Here is a 27,154-nt window from a genome sequence, read left to right as displayed (position 1 = left end):
GTTCTCTATTGACAACCACAACTGTGGATGGTGGTTTTAGCCCTAGTGTTAGCCACTTCTCTGAGATTGGATTTTACCTCGTGTGCACAAGGCATACGGTGAGCCACCCTTTTTTTATTACATTTTTTAATATAATCTTTTGTTTGCTCCTATCAAAGAAAAGAAAAGGTGGATACTCATAAACATAGACAAGAAGAGAAGTTCATTTGACAATGATACCTACCGCACCTCCACACAGCCCTAGCATTAGGTTTCTACACTGCCCAAAAAAATGGCTTCCATTGAACAGAACACCAGAAAGCCCAACCTAAGATGATCATCCCAAGCACAAAAAACCTAGCTTTCCTTGTTCACACACTGGCAAATATCTATACAAAGCACCAAAATTGAACTACTTTCAAACCAAGTGGTTACCCCTCAAGCTAACATGGCAACCCCACAACAGATCCCTTCTTCAGTCCTCTGTTTCTGACACAAAAATGGCTTCCTAGGACAACATCACTCATTTTGTTCTTCCCCTATGCAAGTTTTTTGTTCTTCCCCTATGTGTTATCATCCTCCAAAATACTGCTCATTTCCTCTTCATCTTTATGGTCATCTGCTTACTTCTCTACCAAGAAAGGAACCTCATAGAAAACTAAAAGTGCAACAATTACACCCCACCCAGACGTCTGTTTTGGGTGTTGGGTTTGAGCATGTTTTTTTATGCTTTGATGCTGATTGCCTTGTGACAACATTGTGAATCTTCTATATTATATCCCTGAATATTTCCTAAAACGTTGACTTCATGCCACCCGCGATAACTACCCTACAAAATGGAGGGGGCTAAAAGTTGGTTAGTGATTTGGATAGAATACTTGGAATAAGATAAAGAGATTCAGAATGTGGCCAATTCACATGAGCCCACAAAGAAAATGATTTTTTTTTTTTATCATGTCCAGCATCACCATAACAGACACAGCACCCCTGATATAAGATTATCCTAACATCATTGGGCATGAACTCTCTAGACATTTGAATAATCAGGAGCCACACATCTACATGACTACAAATTATCAGTTATGGCAGCAGACGCAAAATCTAAGAAACACAACATTAGTTCTAAAAATTGAGATCTAATGGACCCTTCCAAGTCATTAGATCAACTACAATTGGAGTACCATTGAAACAATGTCATTTTTCCATGTACGAGATTTACCAGCCCTGCAAAGGAAAGCCAAGGTACGATGCAACCTGCCAACATCATTTCATACTCTACTCTTTGATAACAAACTGTTCACTCCATTTGTTCACTTCAATGCCTTCTAACCAATGAAGAGTTTGTTTAAACCCAAATCCACCAGGTCAGTGGCAGTCTGTTTGCAGTTTGGAAACGAGGACTTTGAGCAAATCGGAGAACAAAATCATGCCATTGTGCCCTAATCCACATCCAGATCAGAAACCAGACCACAATGAATCATGTAATTGTGCTCAAATCCAAATCTGGATCAAGAACTAGACTATATCGAATCATATCATTGTGCCCAAATCCAAGTTCATGTCAAGAACCAAACTACAACATCATCCAATAGAGAAAAGAATTCAGATTAAGAACCAAATTCTAACATCATTCCCTGTGAGAGTAAAAAGTCATGCTAGAGAAATCCAAATTTACATGCATAATGTACACACTTTCTGAAGGAAAAATATATTAACAAACCAAATATTCTTCAAATCCAAATACTACATGAGATGCATGACTGAAGCAGCAGACTGATGCCAGGAAAAGCCCTCACCTTTTGTTGTCACAACCCATTGAAGTACCAAAGGCAGAGCTTATCTCAAACTAGGACATCTGGCTCTGATAAACTACCCAAAAAATTCACTTTACAACATTCAGGAAACTGTAATCCAGCTTGATCACAACCTGCCTCTGTAACATGCGGGCATGACCTCACATCAAGGTATTCTAGAGAGTTGCATGAGTCCAAAAGCAAGCCTATCCCTGCCACTGTTATTTTCGGACAGTTGCTGACCTTCAAAACTTTCAATCCCAACTTACTTCCACCTTTGTTTAGTCCCTGAAAAGCAGCATCTGTCACCTCCTCACAGCATCCAATATCAAGAGCCTCTAGATTCCTACAATTACAGAAGATACAATTCAATGACAGGTCAGATATATTTAAACACCAGTCCATTCGCAGGTTCTTCAGGCTGTGACTACAAGCAGCAATGGCCAATGATTTTACTGACTCATCAGAAATGTCCCGGCAACCACCAATGATGAGAGTCTCCAGATTTTTACAGAATTGGGCCAAGGACAATACCGATTCATCCCCAACTTTGTAGCAATCTAATAACTTTAGTGTCTTGAGAGAACACGAACAAGATATTGAAACACTGCAAACCCCAATATCGCTAATATTGCTGCATTTATTGATGTCTAAGAACTTCATCCGTTGACATCCCTTAACAAGAAATGTAAGCCCTGAGTCAGTTATGTAGGTGCATCCTTGCAGGCCCAACTCTTCCAGATTGTGACAGTTCTTGGAAAGAGCTTCTAATACTTTGTCATTAACAGACCTGCAGCCAGCAAGATGCAGGCTTCTTAGGTCACAACAGCTCTCAGCAATTGCTGACAACCCCTTGTCTGTTAGCTTTCTGCAATAGGATACATCTAGAGACTGTAGATGAGAAAGATTACGTCCAATTGCCATGAGTCCAACATCAGTAATACCTGTAAACCAAGGATAAATAACATAAATATTAACGATATAGCATCCTGAAAAATCCAAAATTAAAATAAAAATAATAAACCTAAAAAGAAAAAATGCACCAACAAATTTCTTCAGGTAAATACATTCACAAGAAAAAGGAAAGACTATACAGAAAAATTAATGCTGAAAGAAGAAAAAGGTCAACAACAATTTCAACTTCTCACATAGAGACCAGAAATTCAACAGAACCTACTGTAAAGTGTAACCTGCTTCATCAGCAATAAGAACCAACAAAATCCTTCAACCATTCACATTCCTAGAATCGATTAGTTCTTCCAATTTAAGACATATACAACATACTAAATTCTAATAAGGCGATTCTTCCTCATTCAAACAGAACAGCATTGAGAAAATATATATATATTATTATTGATAAGAAAAAACCAAATAGAAAAAATGATAAGATATACAAGGGCTTCAAGATCTAACATGCAGCTGGACAAAATCTCCCAAGCAAACATAGTCAAGATGGCCAATAAGGAAGAAACCCCCAAAAAACCCTACATAGGAGGACACTTCCCTCTTAGTCAAACTATTGGCCCTGCACCCCTCAATCCATGTCTTTTGGGAAATTCATGATCCAGCATGACATACCTCCATGGGCTTCTCCTACCTTGAGAGGACCATGAGATGAACTCTCTTAAGTCCTCCATCGTGAGATCTCAAGTCTTCATCAAGGTGTGCCTCCTTAATACCTTCCACAAAAGATAATATCTCAGCCTGTATGACCTAACTAATGCGAGGTACTTCAGAGAAAATCTGTACAATCTCAGACCTACAGTCTCTGTAATCAAACCCATATAACCCGGATTACCCAGATGAGAAACCAACAGATTTGGTTTTGGGGCATCCGGCATGTAAAGAACCGCCATTATTACTTTGGTAATGAAGGTACATTTCCAAGAGGCTGTTTCCCTACCATAAAGACATCCTCAATCATAAACATAATTTTTGTAAAATTTCACAAGAAGGTAAAAGTAACACGATTTTACGTCCAACCAGGGAATGAGGAGATTTATTTTCAATTACATGACTTCCAAAGCCTAATAAAAAGTACCATTTGACACATGCTAAACTTGATCGCATTAGTAAAACTAAGAGCATTCAAAGGGGTTTTTTAATTAAAGCACTAACAAGATGGTTTTCATCCATGTAGGAGCAGTACCTATAGCAGTTGCTTAATATACCTTCCTTTCCAAAAGGCAGCAACTTCCTCAAGCCTTTTAATCAGCAAACCTTAGTCAGCTATTCTAGGAACTATAGTTCCCATTAGAAATCCTAAAGTACATCCATCCCACTTTGTAAAGAATAATTAATTTAGTCACTGAATATTTTGGAGACTACCCGGTCAATATGAATCTACACCTCTTTTTTCCCTTTTACTCGACAATTGGCTAATTTTTTCTACTTCTCTTGGGTAACGCTTTTATGCTACACCAAGATGAAATAGTTTAATCCACCGATTTTGGAATAAACAAAAATAGCTCGGCGTCTCTCCATTCATTTTTATATTTCTAGGGCTTCCTTAACAAGTTCTCTCTACCCACGCAAAAACTTAACATTTCCGCCATTTCAGTCAGACATCACACACTTCCTACAACAAAATCCCAAATTTAGAACCAAAAACAAGCACAAAATCACAAATTTAGTACCAAACACTCAAATTCCATCATTTCCTTCTCAACAAAAAAGACGAGCACATACATTTTGAACTGAAACAAACAGAAAACCATTCTAAAACCAAAAATTACCTCTGCAATGCTGCAAGCCAAGCACGCGCAAACAACCGAACCCATCTGCAATAACCTTGAGATCGGAGTCCGTGACGCCGGGGTAAAAGGATCGGGAAATGGACTGCGACAGGTCCAGCTCAACCAACCGCGAGAACCTCGCAGCCATCTTGCGAAGCATGAGAGGCCCCGCCCTGGCGCACAGCTTCTTCCTCTCGGTGCTCTGCAAATGTAGCCATCTCTTGCAAACCAACCCGAAGACCTCCTTGTCCTTGTCGCTCTGCAATTTCGCCAGAACCGCCCGGAGCTCGTCGTCCGTCAGCGCCTCGTTGATGCAAACCCCAGATGCCTCCTCCACCCCCGCCATTGACGACGAAGAAATCCCAGAACCCAACCCCAGGGGGAAGAGAGAAAACAATACCCTAATTTCGAAATGGAGGATTAGGGCTAATCGAAACCCTAATCTGCTCTTCGACGGAAGGCCAGAAGGAGGATAAAGCGGAGGAAAGTGGGAGTGAAATTACTAGAATACCCTCGTCTGGTGAGTATATGGTTGTTGGGCTTTTTGGGTCGGAAGGTTGTTGGGCTGGGCCCACGCTGGTGGTTACAAGGTGGACATTTGGCGACAATATTTTTTGGGCATGTACTCCATGCTCTTTGTTCTCAGCATGTTTTGGTGTCTGTTGTGGGGGAAAGGGTTTCGAGCCAATCATATCTCGACACGTGGTACACAAATGCATTATTAACCAATGCAATTACTAAATAATTAGAAAAACAATTTATTAGGGATAAAATAAATCAATAACGAAAAAGCTCAAGCATTTAAGGACATTTTATTGACAATGGTTACAAAATGATTAGATTTGGACATATGGGATGGGCCCTTTCATAAATAAGTGAGAAATAATTAAAAATATTAAATGTGCACCATAAGGTTGTGACTAAATACATTTGACCTTGTCGGTTTAAAACATTTTTTAAAAATAATTACAAGTTAATGATATATTTTGTATTAGTTATTTTGCTAGAAAGATAGAAGAATTTATTACTTTTTCTTAAATATATATAAAAATGAATTGAAAAAGAGATTTATAATAAAACCCTCGTATAATATAACCCCAACCCCGATCGATCCAAGTCTAACTTGATGAATTCAATCATAAGTTTAGAAAGTGAGATTGAGTTAAACTTGGATGTTATATTCAAATTATATTAGGAATTGAGTTCAAATTGACCACAAACCCGACCCGACCCGACCTGCCGAGTGGCAACCCCATGTGATGAACAAGGGAGCATCAAGCTGCCGCTCAAATAAATGCTCCCAAAGAACTTCATCAAGCTTCTCAATAATGGCTTCCTAAACCTTCCGTACACCACATGCAATGCACACCCAACATGGAACAATATGATTGAAAGTGAGACCTTCCCAAAACTAACACGTCTTTCTGCATCAAACTTGCTAAGAAATAATCAATAAACTATGAATTAATCCTTCAAAGACTGATTTGTATTGGATGAATTATAACTGTTCACATATTTGATATTTGACAAGTTTTTATCACATCTAACCAAGCTCAAAGAATGGTTAATGGCCTATTGTTCAGCTCGTTGCATGCAACAACCTCTACACCAAGGAATGAAGTATAAGCTGTGTCTGTATAATTTATGGGAAAAAAAAAAAAAAGAATGACAGTCAGGATCAATGGTGGTTTAGTCATCTGATTTAGGAAGAACACTTGCAACAGTTGAGCACATAGTCATCCAGAAACTGGGTGAGCTGGGAAGTATAGAGTTTAGGGTCATTTCGGAAATGATCCACATGGGGTGTTGAGATGAAGTTGCATGCCCTGACCTCACGCCCAGCCTTCCGCTGCTCTTCTATGAACGTTTCCACGGACCCTGCAGGGATGACTCTGTCTGCAGAGCTGTATATGTATAGCTGTGGACAGTTGGGTTGTCCCAATGACAGTTGCCCCAGCACATCAGAGAGCCTCCTGTGTTTTAACAGAAGGATATATAAATTCCATGTTCACCAATGAAGAGACCGTTCAATGAAGCATACAAGATCATAACCAACAAAGCCTTTCTCCTGGTTTAGATATTGCCATTGAAAATTGGGTCCATGGAACAAGTAATGCTCAGGATGAATATAGTTAAGAGACAGTTGTCATTTACCTGTTAACTGAAGGAAGATTCAAAACCACCTGAAAGAACTTCTCTAGAACTACTAGCAATGCAGCTTCGGTTATCGCAGGTTTGGGTTCTGCAACAGCTTTCCTGTCAACAAATTCCTCCATGCCTGATTCATCATATCTAATAGTTCCTTTTGTAGCAACACTACGTGTTTTCAGAAATGCAGCAGAGAATCCAGAGGCCCAGACCTAATAAAAGAAATAAGGAGTTCAGCAAAAGAAAATTTCCGTGTTTTAGATACATTACAAAATGCAGAAAGCATCCGAAAACATTGAAAAAGTAAAGAAACTCTTTAAGTAATTGGTGTTAAACGACTTTACAGGAGGGAATTTTGTGATTGGACAGAGCAGGGACCAGGAAACTAATTACAGAACAAACTTCATATGACAATGTCAGTGCAAAAACATGACACATGTATAGCAGGTTAGCACTCCTGACAAAGCCAGCTTAATTAGCTCATGTCGTGCCATACTTCTGCCAAAGAGTTATGGGTAGCAAATGTACAGATGTTAAGGACCACTAACATGCTGATTGTGGCCATACTGCCATCAAATAGTTATGGGTGTTCAAATGATAATTGTACACATGATCACAGAATCAATTTTCTGTTGTCAATCAAGTTTCAGCAGTTTGAATGACACATCATTGTTCATATTTTTCAGGGTATGAAACATTACAAAGTGGTCAAAAGGGCACTGCAAATTAGGTCTATGCCCTGGCTATGTGGTGTGTGTGAAATGATTAGGATAGCAAGTAAATCTTATACAACTGCAAGCATCATTTACCTGTGGGTCGGGGGCTGCAACAGGAGCAGAATCCACAATGCAACCCTTAATTCTTCCCATTAAAGATGGATCCTGCTTCTGAAACTTCTCCAGAATGGCTCCATATCTACATGGATAAAGATCCAATAAGATGTATCATGCAAAAATCCAATTTTCACAGCAGTATGGGAAACAAAAAATAGAGCAAGAAATAGAGATTACATTAACCATCCGGTGTTGCTAAAAGTGTGAAAAACCAAGTTCTTCCCATGCTCCTCTTCTAGCCATTCAGCCAGATGGTTTACAAGCAAGTCTACATTCTGCTCGGCTTTTCCGCCAACCTTGTAACTAAGAACCTCAGCCATGGGAAAAGTAAAAGTAATAGCATGAAACCCCATTGATGTATACAACTCTGCATATCTTTTCAAATGTTTCTGCCTCGCTCCCAACCATCCAAGCAAAACTACCACTGTCCTAGACTTCACCGATGAACAATCAGAATCCTCCAAAACATCACAAGCATTAGGGTCGGGTAAATGCCATCTATACAAAACATCAGAGGCCAAGGCAGGTATACTATGTTTAAATGTAGTTGGCTTTGGGGCTTTGGCCAACTCTGCAGACTGATATAAATTGATCAGAGTTGGGGAAGAAACAACTGAAGAAGATAACAAATTTGGAGCAAAACCGGAAGGCGAATTAGGAACTGGATAATAATTAATATGAGGTACAGGCACCCTAACCCTTGAAACAAAGGAGAAATTTGAAAGCTTGGAGAGAGATATGTGAGACACCCATGATGACTTTGATTCTTGTGCCGGACTATCACAAATCGGTTTCAAGGTAGAACTAGTTTCAGATGACTTTAGAGGCTGCAATTTGTCGGATAGATCAGAGGAGACAGAAGCTACAGCAACGGCAGTGGCGGCAATAAGAGGGCGTTGAAGGATTCCGGACATGGAACCCATAATTGACAAACAATACCACAAAAATCTCTCATACCAATATCAAACAATCTTCATTCAACCCAACACGGATATCAATCATGTGAATTCGATGATCACCCAGGATGCAAAAGACTACAATGACACCAACCCCTGCACAAAATCAAAAGAATTGAGGATTTGAAGATGACCCGGAAGGCCACAAACCCAAATGAATCTAACTCCAACACAAAATCAGAAAGAACTGTGAATTTGAAGATGACCCAAAAAGCCAAAAACTACAATGATACGAACCCTTCCACAAATTCACAAAGGAATATGATTTTGACGATGACACAGATGGCCAAATACCACAACGAACCCAATCCCAACACAAAATACACAAAATAAAAAAGAATTGTGAACTTGAAGAAGACCTAAAAAGGTAAAAACTACAATGACACCGATCTCTGTACAAAATCACAACGCACTGTGAATTTGAACCTGACCCAGAAGGCTAAAATAATCAACCAAACGCCCCCACCAACTCCAATATTTGAAGAGACAAATACTTCAAAACTGAATCAATAAACATGAGGAAAACATGAAAAACAAGTCAAAAATTCAAAGAATCACCACATCCGCCTTACCTGGAATTGGACTTTGTTCAATAAAATGGGGCTGTCCAATTGACAGCCCGACCACACGCACCAACTCAGAAGCTTCTCCCTTATAGCGTGCGTCAATGTCAATCCTCAATTCTGCAAGAACATAAATACGAAGTAATTATAAAAAAATAAGCCAATAAAGAAACAAAATCCAACGTATAGAAACGTGCCACGTGTTGGACAACGATGGATGGTCATCGCCCCTTCTACGTTTCCTAAATCTTTGGTGATTTGAAAGCTAACGATGTGCCACAACTCCGTCGGTTTGGGAAACCAGCAATATGAAAAGTCGGATTTGACCCTGAAGGACGACCAACACGGTTACGCAAAAGCAAAATGACCGTTTTGCCCATTTTCAATTGGGCCCAATATTCAAAACCCAGTCGTACTCCCCGACTCCGATCAATCCCACCCACCGGCGACGAAATTTATAAATAAATAATCAAAATCAAAATCACGAGCGGTTTAAAAAATTTCTAATCCGCAACACAAATTAATAAAAAATGGGAACGAAAATGGCTTGGAATCATCATTTCACCCTTTAATCCAAGACACTCGCCTGATAGAAAATCAAGGATTCGACGACGACGTTGAAGAGAAGCCGAGCGGGTAAAAGAAACGAGAGAGAAAGAAACCAAGTCCAGATTGATGAGAGAGGGGATGGGGCGTGATTAATGCTGATTTCTTGGGCTTCTCACCTCTCTCGCTTCCCCATTCTTTTCGATTTCTTTCTCTCTTCAAACTCTTTCTCTTTTCCTTTTTTTTTTTAAAAAAAAAGGAAAATAAAGTGTTCTCTTTCTTTTTCCTTTTTTGCTTTTTATTTCCTTTGTAATAAATGTTGTATACCTTTTTTAAAAAAAAATTAATAGATCTAAAATAATATTTTTCTCAATTTTTTATATTATTATCTTATATATATTTATATTAATTATTTTAAAAATATTATGAAAATTTGTAATATAATTTCTTTAAAACAATAATTTTATAAAATAATTTAATTCTCACAATAATTTCGAAATTATTACCGTATTATCCACTTGAATATCTATGTAATTGGTAACTACAAATTTTTTTTTAAAATGATTTAAATCGTAATTGGTGACTAAGATACTTTATTTTGAAAATTATTTTACTTCAAGATTATATACTATATTTTTAAAATATGTTTTTGTGATAAGGAAGGGCAAATGGGTCCACACAATCTAGGGTTTTTTCACATCATGGAAGCAAGTGACAGCATCTTTCATCCTTAGTGTCATGGTCCATAGAGAATTATATTTTGAAAAAAACAAAATTAAAAGGGTTTCTAGAATATTCTATGTGAATATTCTTATAGGATATTCCAAGTATAAAAGAAAAAGAAAAAAAAATTAAAGAGTGGAGCACATGGACAAGTGTTGGGCCTGAAAAGGAAGCTTCCTTTTCTACCAACCGTAACCAACGTTAGATTATTTGGCAAATTTATTTCCAATAATTAATAACTGATGTGTTTTTCTTTTCATAATTAATAATAATAATAATAATAATTCAAAATTTGAATGTGGTATATATGACAATAATTGAATATATCTTGATTAAGTTTTTCTTTCTCTCTAATCATTGTAACCCTATTTGAATATATATGAAAATTTTGGAACTTAATATTTGAAATTTAATAAATAATTTTATTTATTTATTAATAATATTCATGATTAAAATATTTATAATTTATAAATAAAAAATTATATTATGCCATTTTATATATAAAAATAATTTTTATGTATTAAATAATAAATATATGAGTATGATTTTACAATATGTTTTATACATATTTTTTAAAATTCTTGTTTAATTTTTTTTTACCAAGTTATTTTTATTTTCCAAATGAGTAATATAAAAAATTTTAAAAATTTAATAAAACTAATAAATTTATGATATGTTGGATAATATATCCCTTACTTATTCTAGTCACATCTTTGATACAACATAAGATATATCTTCATAAAGATAAAATAACTTATCATAAATAAAACATTAGATATGATATATTATTTTATCTTATCCTATGTCATATCTAAGTCAATTAAGTCTTTTAGACTTACCTTAAAAAGATATGATTTTTAATGGGATTGCTATTCGTAATATTTCTTTTGCTAAACGTAACACTTTTTTGTCATATTTTTTTCCACATATACTTTTTTTTAATAAAGAACTCTCTCTAATCTCCTCTCAACATATTAAACCTAAATTTTAGTTAATTAAGACTATGAATCACAGAAAAAAAAAATTATTGACTTTTGAACATATGTAGGATTTAAGTCCCATTATGTTTTGACCTTTTTTTAGGCTCTTGATTACATACTTTGTTTTATGAGTCTTTAGTTCACATACACAAATAATTATTATATTGGTCACATTCTTAATCAATCTCTAATTATATGCAATATTTTTATTTGGTTTACAAAAAAAGTCATATTGAACACAGTAAAAAATATATTTTTTTAAAACACCATTCCAATTAAATATTATTTATTTAAAATTTTAATAATAATTTTTATTTTAAAAAATTGAGTTATGAATTTCACATTAAAACATTGAATATAATAAAATCATTTTACATAATATACTTTTGGTGAAAAAATCATTTTATAATTTATTATTTAAAGAAATTATTTTGTTTTAAAATATAAGAAGAATATGAAAAACAATTGAGTGTGAAAAAATAAAAGAAATGAAAAGAAAAGAAAAACAAAGTTTACGTGGACGTGGGGGTGGGGGTGGGGGTGGGTGGGTAGAGATGAAAATGAAGATAAAAAAAATGCTAAAATGTGAGATGAGGGTTGGGAAAAAAAAAAAATCAAAAAGGGGTGCAATTGGGACGTGAGATTGGAGAGGAGAGAGAGGGTGAAGGAATAAGAGAGGGTAGTTTAGGAATGTAAAATGCTGCATTAATAAAAATGGTGTTGCGAATAGCAATTGAAAATGATCTAAATAGTAAGTTTGATATGGATAAGATATATGTCTTAAAATATTATTTTAATGATAAATGATATCCTAAAGTATTCACTGAATATTATATTGCAAGGAATTAGATAAATTTTGTTATGTAATGATTAAATTTAGTTTCTAAAATTAACAAAAATAAATAAAATGGAAAATGTGTTATTTTTCAATAATTGATATTTTTTTTGAAAAATAAAATTATATTGTGTTCCTTGCTTAAAAAAAAAAATGAAATTTCTCTTTTATTTAATGATATTTAGAAATTGTTCAATAATTTAAAATTTAGTAAATAAATAATTATTATTAATATTCATAATTAAAATATTTAAAATTTATAAGTAAAAGATTTTATAATATATTATTCAATATATATATACATATATATATATATATATATATATATATATATATATATATATATATATATATATATATATATATATATATATATATATATATATATTATTTTATAAAAAAAACTCTATTTTTATAAAATAAGTAATATAAAAAATAAATTTATGATACATAAGATAGGTATATCCTATATTTTAGTTTAGGATTAATATATCTTATGCACAATGGATGTAAACAAATGGTAAATAATATATTTCATTGCTTATCTTATCCTATGTTTTTTTGTTGAATATATGGCAGGATAAATGATGAAATAACTTAATATGAAAGATGATTAAAGATTAAGATAAGAGAAAGGGTGAATTGGAACAACTAAATATAAATTTTATGAGAAATGAGGAACAAAGGAAGAATAATATATGGGTCAAGCAACCGATTCAAGTGATTCATTAGTCGTTATGTATTTAATGCACTATAGGTGACTATTAAGGTTCAGAAACCCAACCGTTGAGAACCGACTTAACCAATAAGTTAATGTTATGTAATAACACCAAATACATGCATGATATCTTGAAGTGGACACATTTTTAGACATAAAAAATTTTAGTGAATTAATTTACTATTAAATTATTCCTCAAAATTGTAACTTCTCAATTCAACAAAATTTAGGTTTGACATGATAGGTCCTGCACATCAAACATGTTATGTCATAAAAAAGTGACACATGGTGAAATTTGGAAGACAACAAAATCAAGTCTTATAAAATCAAGTCTTGTAAAATAAAATCAAAGTTAAGTAGAATTAGAAATAAATATTTTCCTATTGGCAAATTTCCAAAACAAATGAAACAAATCTTCAAATTGAAGTGAAAGGAGAATAAAAAATAAATATTCTCTTGTTGACAAGTTTCCTAAAGAAATGAGACAAATTGCTAAAATCAAGGAATCAAATTCTTTGTATTAAGCAACTAAATTTTGGACATTCCAAATTTAATTCTCAAATTTCACCATTAAATATGAGAAAGAGGCTTTATAAAAAGAAAAAGGTTTCACAAAATCTCATTGTAAGTGTGAAAGCCTACACACATGTTCTTCACTATTCAATAAGTTCATTTGGGAAAAAAACCACTCTAGACTTCTGTCTAATCTTTAAAGCAAATAAAACACTTTTATCATGGTTTATTGGATCATTAATCAAAGTGATTGAATTAGTGGGAATATTCTTTTGTAGAGAATATCATCACAAAGATTGTACCCTATAGTTAATTTTAATACAAAGTTTTGTTCACATATTTTTTCTATGTTTTGCTTGTTTTGCAAGACTTCATGAAATTTGTGTGTACAACACTACTAGTACAGAAAGCCGAAGTAAAGACACTCTACCTTCTTGAATTATAGGTGCATTGTTTGCATATGAGCAACAATATGAGAACACTTTATTCAGGATGATTAGGTAGGTGCTTAAGGAGGGTATGGGTAGATTTAAAAAGGTGTAATTCTAGATGTAAAGACCTTCTAAGCATTGGGTAATGAAATGATAGCACTTTGAGTTCCTCAAATTCTTTAAAACTTAGGATAATTATAAAAGTGCACTTCTAAGCATAGAAACTAATCGAAATTCCTCTCAAACACAATAATAATGGAATTTTCTCCAAACACAAGTTTGTGCGGTCTTTCTAATTAGCAAACCTAAGTGATCATTTAAGCGAGGTGAAGATGAATTGAATGATAGTCTTTAAATTTTTTTTTTCCAAATATCAAATTTAATGCAAGAGTGAGATAATGCAATTAATTAATAACAAATGCACCAAAATAGAGGAAGAGAAAATCAAATGCCAAATATAACATGATTCCACACAATCTTGTCTACATTCAAAATCCTTAAGCTCCACTAAAGCCCTAAGATTTCTCCATTGTGCAAAGATGCTTCAAACTAATATTCCTTTAAAGTACAATTAGTTTTTATTGGGATAGAGTCCTTATAAGAAAGATCCGGTGTAACAAAGTTAATTTCCACTTTTCTATCCATTAATTACATTAAAATTTATTTGAGCGTTTTGGTATACATCATTTGCATTATACATGACTTTGGTGCAATAGGAGTTGCATAAGAGATCAAAGTCATGAGTTTCTTGCAAGTTGATGAGTAGTTCACAACTAGTTCATTGACTTAGGCAATCAATCTAAGGTTGTAGTACACTACCTCATAATTGGAAGAATAACTTGTCTTAGTCATCAGAATGGGTTTCCCATGTTGAGTGCATTAATGTGTATGGTTGCACATTAGACATGATATAAGGTGAAGCTACTATGTTGAATGAACTCTCAACTTTGAGAGAATATTAAACTAATGTTAAGGTCTCCAAGTGGCTTTGACCTCTAAGTAAGATCCTAATGTAATCATATATTCCCTATGAATTGTATCATTATTAATTAAGGCATGTGACAACAAGTATTCTCAATAAAAGTACCATGATATTTCATGGATTTGAAATAGTGTGTCCCTTTGGGTGATCCTAAGACTTATAATCATGAAATTTGTGGCATTGCAATAATTTTTTTAATGGAATTTGACATATGCTCTTTGTGAATTAAAATATAGAATTTGATCACATAATAGGATGATTTGAAACTCAATGATTAGAAAGATAATCTCCTGAGATTGATAACATTTACCTCATTAAATTACGACACCAATTCATAGGGAGTTTACATGTAGTAGATAGTAGGTCACGAACCAAAGGAATTGATTAAATTGAACTTAATCAATTCTTATCTCGATATAATGACATAAGATACTGGAATGTAGTTAGCTCTCTCTAATTAAGTGTTGAGTAAACTTTAGAATTAGATTACAAAGGAGCAATATTTTTCTATGGGTCCTAGCGATCCTTGCTTGAGCTTGCATTTTTTTTTTTTGGTAGAAAACTTGAGAAAAATAAGAGATTTAATTATATATGTACATAAGGTCATGTTAGCAAAAACATAAGGTGGCACAAAAACTTATGATTATTTATTTTGAGGCTTTATGAAAAATTAATCATTATGTGCATAAAAGTGTTTGGTAAAAGTGTAAGGTTACACATAATTTTATGATTAATTATTTTTATTGGGTTAATTAATTAATTAGAATCCATTAGGGTTAATTAATTAATTAGGATCCAATGAGCTAGATTAAGTAACTCAAGCCCATAGGAAAATCTATATCAATCTTATTTGTTTTATGTTTGAGACTCCATTAATCTTTTAAAGAGTTGGTCTTTCAAAGACTTGACAGTTAGGATAAAACCCTTAAAAACATGAAATGATATAATAAATTTAGAATTTATCATTTATTTAATTATATTCCAATTGCACTTTTATGTATCCTTGCTCCATGCATTGTACCTAATGAGCATTTTGACCAACATTTCTTGGATCGTGCATGACTTTGGTGTATTAGGAATTGTATGAAATATTTAAATCATAGGTTTCTTATAAGTTGATGATTTGTTCATAGATGGTTCATAGACTTAGACAATGCATTTGAGGTTATGCTGTTATATTGTATTGTCTCTCAACCTTGAGAAAATACTGAATTTGTGTCAGAGTTATCAATGACTTTGATCTACAAGTAAGATCCTAATGTGATAATATATTCCCTATAGATTGAGTCACTGTTAAAAGAAGTCGGTAATAACAAGTATTCTCAATAGAAGCACCATGATCTCATGGGATTGAAATAGTGTTTCCCTTTGTGTGACCCTAAGGGCACATGTTCAGGTAAATTATGTTCATAGTAGTTCCTTAAGTGGAACTTGACATAAGTTTTTTGTGAACTATTATATGTAAGTTGATCATATAATAAGATGATTTATAACTCAAGGATGATAGAGGTAATTTTGAGAGGTTGATAGCTTTCACCCTATTAGATTATGGACACCAATTCATGGGAAAACTATATATAATGGATAGCATGTCACGAAATCGAGAACTTAATGTCTAATTGTAATATACATAGGGTACTAATGTGTAGTTGACTTTTTGTAGTAAGATGTTAAGTTAACTTCAAAATTGGATTCTAATGGATCTAGTTGTAGACCCTCCATTTTGTACTCATAACACTTATTCATCATGCTTGTTCTCTCTCCCTTGTAGTCTCATGTAGTACACACATAGAATCTCATTCTGTTTGGTCATTCATCTGCTCCTTGATGGTTCGTCTATTACTTAATTTTAGCATTAACTCCTAGGCTATTTTTGAAGAGCTTTTAGAGGGGGTTTTCGGATCCATCACTTGACTTTAGTAGCACTCTAGGTTCTCTCAAAGTTTCAACATGATAGGAGCCGTTTGGGACCTTTTCACTTAACTTAAGACTATTTTGGGGTCAAACTGGTCAAGGTCAAGTGGTTCAACTGGTTGAGGCAATCAGTTGACCGGTTGATCACATTTTGTGTTTTTTAGATCATTTCAACCTCTTTTTAAGCATTTTTTTTTCTTAATCTTTGGGGTTCCAAGCTTGTTACTACAGGTCTGTTTGATAATAAATTTGGGAAGCGCTTTTAACTTAAAAAGTGTTTTTTTATAAATAAATTATGCATTTGGAAAAATTTAGGAAACCTTTTTAAGAATATGAAAAATCACTTATAATATTGGAAAATCACTTGTAGTGTTTTTTCAAAAAACACTTAGAATGCATTTGACAATGATTCTAGATAACATTTTTAGTCTTTCTAACATTTGAATGATAAAAATTTTTAAGTGCTAAAAATTCTATAAACGCTTCCTAAAATCATTGTTAAACGAGATCTTAATAGGTGATTCTTTTAAAAACACTTTCAGAGAAAATAATTCCACTAAAAACACTTCGAGTAAAAACACTGTCAAACACATTCTACGTCTAAAGGTGCAATTATGAATGAAAAAGACCCTCCTAAGCATAGGAGCAATGACATGAAAGCACTTATTTCTTCGAATAAGATGATTAAGCAATGATGGAAGAATACTTTTGATAATGCACTCACAGTCCTCTCCATTCCTCTAAGACTTGGGATGATTAAGTAGTGATGGTGGAATTCTATCAATTCGAAGTCCCTAAGATAGAAGGTGCTCTACCTCCAAAACTCAAAGCGCATCCAAAGGCTTAATCCTAAGCACAAGAGCATCGACATGAGAGTACTTTGAATTCTTTCAAGTATTTTGAACTCCTAAGCATGGTAAGCTTGAATTCTAGCCTTAGCCCAAGGGGACTTGGTCTTAAAAGAAGTGTTGGGTTGGCCCAATCATACCTCTGGCTGCCTAGCCCATTAGCACTTGGGCAGGAAAAGGCCCATTAAAACCCAACTCAAGGCAGCAACTCCTGCAAAACCCCATGGGAACTCAAATTCTTAATGTTTTCACAAGTTATAAAAAATATCTGGAATAGTCTCCCAATAAATAAAATAATTTTTTTAAGGCAATGAAATGTTAACCATGCTATAAAATACGAGGTTAAAAGTTAACGATATGTCAAAACCCGAAAAAATGAAAAAAAGGAAAAAAAAAATCATTTGTTAGTAGTTCAATAAAAATTCAAACACTCAGATAGAAATTACCATGTATTATTTATAGTTAGGTATGCAATGCAAACTTACTTTGATTATAAACTTTAAAGTAATGCACAAAACCTATTAAAACCTACAGAGCTCAAAGTAAAGGAAGAAATCAGGAACAGTTTTCTTTTCCCTGCAACAATTGTTTCCAAATCTATTTTCATAATAAGCAGATCAAAGAAAAGGAAAAACAAACAAGAAACCAAAGCATTTCCGAATTAAACAGAAGCAGTGACAAACTGGAAGTAAAATTACAAATAATCTGTAGACTTCCAACTCAATGCTTGTCCCTAGAATTCCAGGAGGGTTGTCCACAAGAAACCATAGAAAATTGAGCAGAAAAGATGATAATGCAATGAATAACCGATTGGGCTAATCAAATTTCCTTATTGATTTGAAAGAATAGAGCGAGTATTCCATCTCAATGTACAATGAGTGACTATACTATTGATCTGTGCAGCAGATTTCAGGATATGGATGAAACTTCTCATCCATGAACTACTCTACTTAAAATGATAAACAAATGGGGCCTCATGAATATTAATCAAACTCCAAATTCAACACCCAACTGCCAGGGGCCTTGAGATGTAAGGTGCTTATAAGGACCTACCTCATCAAATTCCAAATGAATATGTGTCGTATCAATGACTACTCTGCATGACACTGGGTTCTCGTCATCAATCAAAAGAGAACAGTTTTCATACAAACCCTCCTTTGGTGGTAGATTTAACAAGCATGACTTTGGAGCTGACACTTTGTGTTTACTGCTGGTAAATGCTTCCTGGTATTGTGCTGTCAATATAAGACGATGTTGGCGGCCCAAAAGCTCTGAGACATATTTCATGTCACCAATGGAAAGAGCATGGCGAACACGTGTGGATGAGACCTGTCCTCTCTCCTTTGAATTACTTGAGGCTGTATTTCTGGAATCTTGGTTATTGTCCATGACCGGTTTTATAATGTAAGCCCCCATACCAAACTCCTCACAGAGCCTCACTAGCTCTGATGAATCACCAGCAGCTTTATATCCAAATCTGTAGTTCTCACCTGACAAAAATACCCATTCCAATATTTATGTCAAATTCTCAATATATCATGTAGTAGTTGACAAAATAAGAATTTAGGACAAATGACAATAGAAATCTTGATTTGATCTACCTGCCACAACTCCACGTACTCCAAGTTCCTTATATAACTTCTCAACAAATTGTCGGGGAGTGAGATGTCGAACACTTGAAAATTCAATCAGGAACTCTAGTGGGGTCACATTGCCACAAAGTGGAGCCCAAGAGGAAAGAACCCTCTTTCTGTCACATTTGGCAACAATTGGGGCCCTGTTAAAAAGAAAAAAAAAAGGGGGAAAATTCACAACAAAATAAAAATAAACAACTATTTCTGGTAACAAGTTGTGTTCACATTTGAGTAATAAATTTAAGTAATAAAAGATAATTTATTTTAGCGTAAACATCTATATTCCAAACTTGAAGATCCAACACAACTCATAGGAGGAAGGGAATTGCAATTTATGAAAATGGGTTAGTGGACAAACTCTTTAAAAAGATGCCAAATCAGATTTAATTCCCAAGACAACCATTTTAGATTTACCAGAGTAATAAGAACAAACAAGGAATAGAAACTTTTGCAAATTCTTGAATAACAAGTGGGTGGTTTCTTGGTGGATCATAGGAAACCCTTCACAACAACTACTGTGAACCTTCAGTAGGTTTACAAAGCACATAAGCAATGTTTAAATTATATAAAATTACCTATTTGCATGAGTTCATAACATATGTCAAGAAATGCATGTTAAAATGCTATTTTCCTCTTCAACTTCCAAGGGTCATGGTCCATATAGACCAGTTCATTTGTGCAACAAGGGAAGAAAATTTTACTTGATAGGTTAATTAGAGATGTATGTTAAAATACCAAAATGGACCGATCCATATAACACAAGAAATATGCAAAGGACCAATGAATTGATGTGGCATTTTCTTTTGACAAGTAAGCAAAGAGAATATATTGACAACTTCAATATTTCAATTCAAGGATATGTGGCAAGGGCAAGCATCAGGATGCGTAGAAGAGGCGCACAGTCTCTGATTCAATTCCTGCCACTGGGAATCCCCAGTGCTGGCTGTGGCAGGAGTGGTCAATCACCCTAAGGTTTGGCAACCCTGAGGACCCTAACATGGTAAAGTTCCCGGAGTATTATTATTATTATTATTATATCGATAATTTCAAACCAAATTGCATGGGTTGTATATAATGGAAACACAAGCCATAGCCTAGAGAAGTGAAAACGTAGAAAACTACTCCCATCCTTAGGCAAATCCCACCCAATCTATACAATCAGTTAAAGGCATTTATCCTTCTGCTATGTACACCCAATAATAAAAGAAGAGGAAATAAGTACAAACCAAATAGCAACCAGCACTCACAAGCACAACTTATTCTAACTTCATCCTATCTACAAATTCATTAAGAAAGACACTTCCTTCCCCTCAAAGCAAATAGTTAGATGCCAATGCTCACTTTTGCTGCTTTGTACCTTATAAAAAATCCTATGGAAGCCTCTAAAACCATAAATTCTACATGTTGGTTGAGAGGTTCCACCTCCCAAAGGAAAGATTCAAACATATTTTTAAAAACAAAAATGATTCAAAAATATTTTTACATGACTCAGAAATTGAGTTCCTATATTTTTAGGAAGGCCTCTATTCAACTCTATCAAGTTACCAAAACAAGCTATGAATTAATCAACAGTTGAGGCAACAGTTGAGGCAAATGCAGTCAACCATTTACAAAAGATGAGAGAAATGATAATAAGCATACATACCTAGGTTCCCAACCAAGAACTTCAGCCATTCCAACAAATGACAATAGAAATGGAGCACCAACCCTTGATGCTTGAATTGCAAGTTCGCGATGACCGATGTGTAAGGCATCAAACTTTCCTAATGCCACAATACCTCCTACTGAAAAATGATGATTAAAAAAAGAAAGAAAAAAAATTATAAACTACATTGCAAGTTTTAAGATGAGAAAAATAAAAAAAAAACCATAATTATCATTATCAGTAGAAAGGACATTTAAAATCTTGCTTGAACAAAGCATTACAAAGAAAAAAAAAAAGATGCATAAAATATTCTAAAGGGAATACGGTAAGAGGTCACACTCACTCTTTTTCACCTTACAACCATATTACATATACACACTAGTAAAGAGAGTAAGAGGCCACACTTTTCTAAATTATCGCTGCTTTATATTTACAAAATATCATAAACAAACTGGCTAAAAGACCTGGATCGTCTTTTTTTTTTTTCCCATTGTTATACATTTTGTCAAATACAAATGCATCATGTTTGTGCTGGCAAACATAAATACATCATGCACAGACTGGGATACACAAATGCATCACGCACACATTGGCAAATACAAATGCACCACATGCATGTGTTGCCACCACCTCTAGCGTGTGTTTATGCGCGTGCATTGCTTGTTGGAGTAAAATGTCCCATCACAAACAAAGTTGTGCAACCTTGCTCATACGATGAAGCAAACAAGGAGACTGAATACAGTTAGAATAGTCATACACTTTTTCTTTTTTTCTTTTTCTTTTTATGTTTTTTTTCCCTTTTTTAAAATTCTGCATGCCCATGCCTCATTCAGATCATATTAATACTCTTACACTTTTAAAACAATGAAAAGTTAGAGACTTCACCAATGCTTTTGTGCTCAAATTCAATGTCCAACCAAAATAATTCAAATTGCAAATGGTGGTGTTCATCAAAAAACAAACACTGCATCAACTCCAATTCAGATTTTCATATAGGGTTGTAAATTTATGGAATGTGAAAGACTTCGGCGATGCAAGAATTTGAAGTTCAAACTGAAAATTGTTGAATTCTTCAGCCAATAACACATCACAAGAACATTAAAAAATTAAACAAAAAGGAAAGGGTAGTCTTCATCAAAACAAGCAGCCCTATATGGATGCCAATATCAGCATTTAGAGTTTGTAAGGCTAAATTCTCTTCAGGCATCACTTTTCCATTTCACAATGGATTTTTTTTCCGTTTTCTTTTTTTTTTTTTTTTGCTGGAATTTCCAGAGCCAAATTGAGAAATTCAAACCTAATCAGCCAAAAAAAAAAAAATTCACACTGATAAACCAAAAGATAGTGATCGTCAGCAACAGTTATTCAAACTGAAAAGAAGTACATAATTAATTCAAAATTTGATTCAGTTGTGCAAAATTCGTATAGATACTCAAAGTCCAAAATTTTAAGTCAAGAGTAAACTAAAAATAAAAAACAACCAAAAAGAATAGCACTCAAAGAAAAGAAAATGGCCTTTGTTCATAACAACAGTGAATCAAACTCAGAAAATTTTACAGCTCATTCAAATTTCGATTCATAAGTGTAAAACCCTCATAGGCATTCAAACTCTAAACATAAATGTTCAAATATTTCAACTAAAAACACACAAAAATCACACTAAAAACAAACAAGGGCAATGCTCATCGACAAGAGCCCATCCAATTGAAGAAAGAAAAATCACACAATTCATTCAAATTTTGATTTAAATATGAAAAACCCCATATGGATATTCGAACTTTAAAACCGAAAAACTTGAATTTTCCATCCAAATAAAAAAAAATCCAACGAAAAGACAACAGCCATTGCCCATCCACAGCAATCAATCCCACTCAAAAAAATCACATAATTCATTCAAAATTTGGATTCAGTTGCGCAAAACCCATATAAGCATTCAAAGTTCAAAGCTTTTGAAACTGAAATTTTTAGAGAGAACAGATGTACCCGTTGCCGCCATGGAAGAGCACTGCAACTTCTTCTTCTTCGTTTGGAGCCCTAATCCAGAGCTCTACTTGAAGAATAGTGAAAAGAGTGGGGAGGCTTCTATAAATTTAGAGTTTGTTTACTTCTAAAACCACCCCACAATTCCTACTTTTCCAATATTTTCAGCATTTTATGGCTTGGATAAGTCTAGTCTAGCCCAAAATTGAAATTTTGTAATTCCCATGTTGAAAATGTTTAGAATTTTTTTTTAAATTTTTGAAACTACATAAAATAAATTTTTAAGTGAAATAAAATGTAAAATTAATATTTATTTTAAAGTTATAATTATCAAATATTAAGGTGGTGCTTAGTAAAACTTAATAATCATTACTTAATAATTTAAGTTGACTTTAAATTAAATTATACTTAAGTTATTGACTTAATACTTATTATTTAATTTTTACTTTAATAAAATTATCTTAAAATTTATTTTAAATCATTCAATTTACATATTCATCCTCATCAATTATAACTGGGTTAAATGAGGTTTTATAATTGGGTTAAATGAGGTTGAGTAATAATAAAAGTTATGAAGTAATAAAAGAAATTGTGAAGGTAATTATGATAAATAAGAATAAAAAGGTAAAATAACGATGTAAATTTAATAATAAGTTAATTATTTTTACTTATTACTTTAAATTATTTTTAACTTTAAATCATATTATTAAATTATTTTATTAAACATATTTAATTTATCTAATGACTTAAATTAAATTATTAAATTATTAAATTATTAGACTGGTTTGCCAAACACCCACTATGCTAATAAAGTAAAATATTTTTTACAAATTATTATCACAAAATATCATCCTAAAATTTCCTTATCATCTTAACTATTTATGGCCCATCAAACTCTTCCTTATAGAATTTGTCAAAAACTATTGCATTATGTACAAATCCATAGTTTTTATAGAAAATATATTGAAAATTTTATTTTCACATTTCAATTTTTAATCAAAATTTTATTTTTGAAAAGCAACTTAAAAATGGATTTGAAAATTTTGTCTAATAATCCTGAATACCCAAACATGCCTTAACTAAACCAAATGGAGGATTTAATATTGTTTGCTCTATTGGAGTGTCAATACATGTTCTTAGGATGAGAGAGTATATGAGAATGTCATATCAATGTGTTTTTATATCAAATTTCTTGCCTTTGTGTGGTTGCTTATGTCCAGAGGAAAAAGTATCACTTAAAAGATAACATGCTAGGGCTAAATTTTAATATTTTAGCTCATTGCCTTTGGTCATGGTAAGGTTTTATTTGGAATCATTTCTTATTTATTTTTATTAAAAATATTTAAGCTGAAATTATGATTTTAAATGAATTATTTTTTATAATATAAAATTTTTATTAAATATGAAACATGATGCAATTAATCAAAAAGGATTTTTTTTTATCTTTTAAGTGATAAATAATATATTAATTTTTTTAAGGTTAAGGTATTTTCTTAGTCGCTAATATTAGAAAAAAAAATGAAATTGGGAACCTAGGTTTGGCATTTTCAAGATAACTATATTAATCCCAAAAATAATTTGGGATTTATGCGGTTTGAGCTTGTTATTTTATAACCAATGTGTCATTCCCTTTTTGTCAGCTCAACCTCTACGTCTGAAAAACAAAAAACAAAAAGCAAAAAGCAAAAAATGGAAAAACACTAAAACCCCTTCTCACTTTTCTCTCATTGCCAAACACTAATTTCTCCATTAACAGTGAAGCCAATACCCCATCTGCTTCATGTCCCTCTTGAAACCCAAAAATATTGAAATCTAAATATCTTCCTTATCTTTCTCTCAATTTGAAACCCACCAAATCCCATGAAAGACTAACCTCTTATTTTCCCAAGTATTCCTGAAACCCCAAGAATTCAATGAATCCAACCCTAACCTCTTCTTCTTAGAACTCGACGACATAGAGTAGACAACGTGGGAAACCATAATTGCTCTCTTCTTCTTTGTCTAAAGCTCCAACCCCCTATCTCTCTCATCATCACCATCATCCGGTTAGTTTGTTTTTCACTACATATTTAAATGATGTTTCTCTTCTTTTATTTATTTTTCTATTGATGTATTCTTCGTGTTGGTTTATTTGTGATATGATGATTAATTTGGATGAGGACAAATGTATTTGTATCAATGTATTTGTGTTTATAAGTAGACAGCTCGACAACATGCTTTCCACGTCGTTTCCTTTTGACTATTTGATGCACTTTTCGACAAATGATGATGTTGGATATAGGCAACAACTTACTATTGTGCAAGGTGTTCCTAGCCAGCCTCCATGGTCTGACTCTTTCATGGTTTCATCGCCTTCCAAAAAACTCCATCAACTCCTTCAAGGATGTCTTAAAGGCTTTTGTGGCTCTTTACTTGTGTTATGCCCGATAAAAGCAAAATATTAGTCCTTTGCAAAACATTAAAATGTAGGAAGGATAATCGCTAAGAGATTTCATGAAGTGATTCGGACAAGCGATGTTACAAGTAGAATTGTATAGCATGAACACACTCCTACAAAATTTCAAGAAAAGTATCAGCCTAGATACTTTATTTTTTGAGTCCCTTACCAAGAAGCCACTTGCTACAATGGACGACTTATTTAGAAGGGTGGATAAGTATGCTATGCTTGAGGATGATGTTTGAGCAACTTCCCAGCAAATTGTCATTACAAGTCAGGCGGCCAGAAAAAACAACAAGGTAAGGAGCTCAAAGCCATCAAATTGCCAATTAAGGTAGAATAACATAAGACATTTCCAAGAAGGGCAACAACGATGTCAGGGGTCTATGTTCACCCCATTAATCATCCACTATGAAAGGATTCTCCCACTTATCCGAGAGTTGCCCAAATTTAAATTGTTAGAGCTCATCAAAGCCGACCCAACCAAAAGCGATCGAAGACAGCAATGCTCTATCATAAGGAGTATAGTGTCATAGGATGCTTCAAATGAGCATCCTCATGGGTTATATAGAGCCTAGGAAGCTTTTGGAGACTCCTACACTTAGCCATTAGTGGGAAGAGTGTGGAAGGTTCTAGAGATGCCTAGAAAAGTCCACACAACTCTACACTATGGTGGAAGACATGAGAGGAATCCAAAGCTTTCTAGAGAATTCCAGAGGTCTCTTGTATATTCTTGTACATAGGTTTGTACATAGAATGGTGTAGGATGTTCTGGAATATTCTTGAATTATAAGGAACCCTCCAAGGTTCCAGAGAGTTCCATTGGTGCCTATAAATAGGTGAGGGCCTCATTTGGCCAAGGCACTAAGCAAGTGAGTCCTCAAAGCACTTGTAAATGCTTCCTTGAGAAATAAGAGCTTCTATTCTCTAAGAGTTCCCTACTACGCCTTCTACAATTTCCGAGTCGCGAGTGTCTTAGCCTAGCAAGCTAAGTATTGGGATTAAGGTTGACTTAGCAAGATCAAGTGTCTTGACTTGTCTAAGTGTCGCACGAGCTTAGTAAACGACTAAGTCCGTGATAAGTAGTATCAGAGCACGGCTACGAAGCGAGCATAGTAAATGAAGCATGTCGGGCTCTAACGTGGAGGAGACTAGTGAGCAAACCCGTAGGAGGGAGATTGAGCCTACTACACGAGGCAGGAGCAGGAAGGATAATTATCGTGATGCCATAGCCAACATGGAGGCAAAACTAGCCAAGGTGGAGCTAGCCATGGCAGACACCCGAGAAGGGGTGGACTTGATCGAGCAAGGCATGAAGCCTTAGAGGATCTAAGGGAGCAGATCCAAGACCTTCGTGAGGGGGTGCTAGGCTCGCAAGTTCAGCCGGTGTCACACGAGGAGTTCATGGCCTTCCAAGACAAGGTCATGAGCATGTTCGCTAGTGTGAAGTCAAGAGTGGAGGTCTTGGCTGTGCGCATGGAGGCCCGAGACCAGGAGATTCGACAAGAGCTGGCCATCTACAAGATTGCAGTATCAACACAAATCATGGCCACTCATGAGGCACCAAGGGTGAAAGTGCCCAAGCCACACACGTTCAGTGGCAAGAGGGATGCCAAGGAGCTGGATAACTTCTTGTGGCACATGGAGCGCTACTTTGAGGCTATCGCACTGACGGATGAAGCCACTAAGGTATGCACCACGACCTTCTACCTCACTGATAATGCTACTCTATGGTGGCGTCGAAGGTTTGCCGACATAGAAAAAGGGATGTGCACCATAGACACATGGGATGCCTTTAAGCGAGAAATCAAAAGGCAATTCTACCCTGAAGATGTGGCTTACCTAGCAAGGAAGAGTATAAAGCGTCTCAAGCACATGGGCTTGATCCATGAGTATGTCAAAGAGTTCTCTACGCTTATTCTTAAGATACCTAACATGTCCGAGAAGGAACTACTATTTAA

The 27,154-nt window shown here is 34.2% G+C and overlaps 3 protein-coding genes across 7 annotated transcripts; all 3 read right to left on the bottom strand.

Moving 5' to 3' along the window:
• Positions 1 to 1,568: 1,568 nt before the first annotated feature.
• Positions 1,569 to 5,108, bottom strand: LOC100241300 (uncharacterized). Its single transcript, XM_002276011.5, has 2 exons — positions 4,508 to 5,108; positions 1,569 to 2,716 (listed from the first exon to the last, which is right to left on the bottom strand). The coding sequence occupies exons 1-2, from the start codon at positions 4,851 to 4,853 to the stop codon at positions 1,821 to 1,823; spliced, it is 1,242 nt and encodes a 413-aa protein (XP_002276047.1). The 5' UTR covers positions 4,854 to 5,108; the 3' UTR covers positions 1,569 to 1,820.
• Positions 5,109 to 5,971: 863 nt separating this feature from the next.
• Positions 5,972 to 9,787, bottom strand: LOC100263565 (uncharacterized). 3 transcript variants are annotated; one of them, XM_059739884.1, is made up of 6 exons: positions 9,594 to 9,787; positions 9,017 to 9,127; positions 7,666 to 8,540; positions 7,465 to 7,570; positions 6,662 to 6,867; positions 5,972 to 6,480 (listed from the first exon to the last, which is right to left on the bottom strand). In XM_059739884.1, the coding sequence occupies exons 3-6, from the start codon at positions 8,409 to 8,411 to the stop codon at positions 6,210 to 6,212; spliced, it is 1,329 nt and encodes a 442-aa protein (XP_059595867.1). In that variant the 5' UTR covers positions 8,412 to 8,540; positions 9,017 to 9,127; positions 9,594 to 9,787; the 3' UTR covers positions 5,972 to 6,209. The 3 variants fall into 3 exon arrangements, with proteins under 3 accessions (XP_059595867.1, XP_059595868.1, XP_019078327.1); XM_059739885.1 differs by lacking the exons at positions 9,017 to 9,127; positions 9,594 to 9,787 and adding an exon at positions 8,682 to 9,007; XM_019222782.2 differs by having other exon boundaries at positions 7,666 to 9,777.
• Positions 9,788 to 18,307: 8,520 nt separating this feature from the next.
• Positions 18,308 to 22,905, bottom strand: LOC100254929 (FAD synthetase 1, chloroplastic). Of its 3 annotated transcripts, none has more exons than XM_059739882.1 (4): positions 22,760 to 22,905; positions 20,777 to 20,915; positions 19,099 to 19,247; positions 18,308 to 18,987 (listed from the first exon to the last, which is right to left on the bottom strand). In XM_059739882.1, exons 1-4 carry the CDS (start codon positions 22,770 to 22,772, stop codon positions 18,485 to 18,487), a joined length of 804 nt encoding a protein of 267 aa, XP_059595865.1. In that variant the 5' UTR covers positions 22,773 to 22,905; the 3' UTR covers positions 18,308 to 18,484. The 3 variants fall into 3 exon arrangements, with proteins under 3 accessions (XP_059595865.1, XP_002273393.2, XP_010656025.1); XM_002273357.5 differs by having other exon boundaries at positions 19,099 to 19,274; positions 22,760 to 22,904; XM_010657723.3 differs by having other exon boundaries at positions 19,099 to 19,274; positions 20,777 to 20,912; positions 22,760 to 22,904.
• Positions 22,906 to 27,154: the final 4,249 nt, after the last annotated feature.

Source organism: Vitis vinifera, chromosome 10 (genome assembly GCF_030704535.1).
Source record: "Vitis vinifera cultivar Pinot Noir 40024 chromosome 10, ASM3070453v1".
Taxonomy (NCBI): Eukaryota; Viridiplantae; Streptophyta; class Magnoliopsida; order Vitales; family Vitaceae; genus Vitis; species Vitis vinifera.
The sequence above is the reverse complement of the archived record's forward strand: the minus strand, read 5'-3'. Positions and strand labels throughout refer to the sequence as shown.

Coding starts and splice junctions, on each gene's coding strand:
- LOC100241300 (XM_002276011.5), bottom strand. CDS start 4,853: ATGGCGGGGGTGGAGGAGGCATCTGGGGTTTGCATCAACGAGGCGCTG. Junction 2,717..4,507: donor TGGCTTGCAGCATTGCAGAG/GTAATTTTTGGT, acceptor CTTGGTTTACAG/GTATTACTGATGTTGGACTC.
- LOC100263565 (XM_059739884.1), bottom strand. CDS start 8,411: ATGGGTTCCATGTCCGGAATCCTTCAACGCCCTCTTATTGCCGCCACT. Junction 6,868..7,464: donor TTGCAGCCCCCGACCCACAG/GTAAATGATGCT, acceptor TTCTTTTATTAG/GTCTGGGCCTCTGGATTCTC. Junction 6,481..6,661: donor AATCTTCCTTCAGTTAACAG/GTAAATGACAAC, acceptor GTTAAAACACAG/GAGGCTCTCTGATGTGCTGG.
- LOC100254929 (XM_002273357.5), bottom strand. Junction 19,275..20,776: donor GTTCTTGGTTGGGAACCTAG/GTATGTATGCTT, acceptor TCTTTTTAACAG/GGCCCCAATTGTTGCCAAAT. Junction 18,988..19,098: donor AGTACGTGGAGTTGTGGCAG/GTAGATCAAATC, acceptor TATTTTTGTCAG/GTGAGAACTACAGATTTGGA.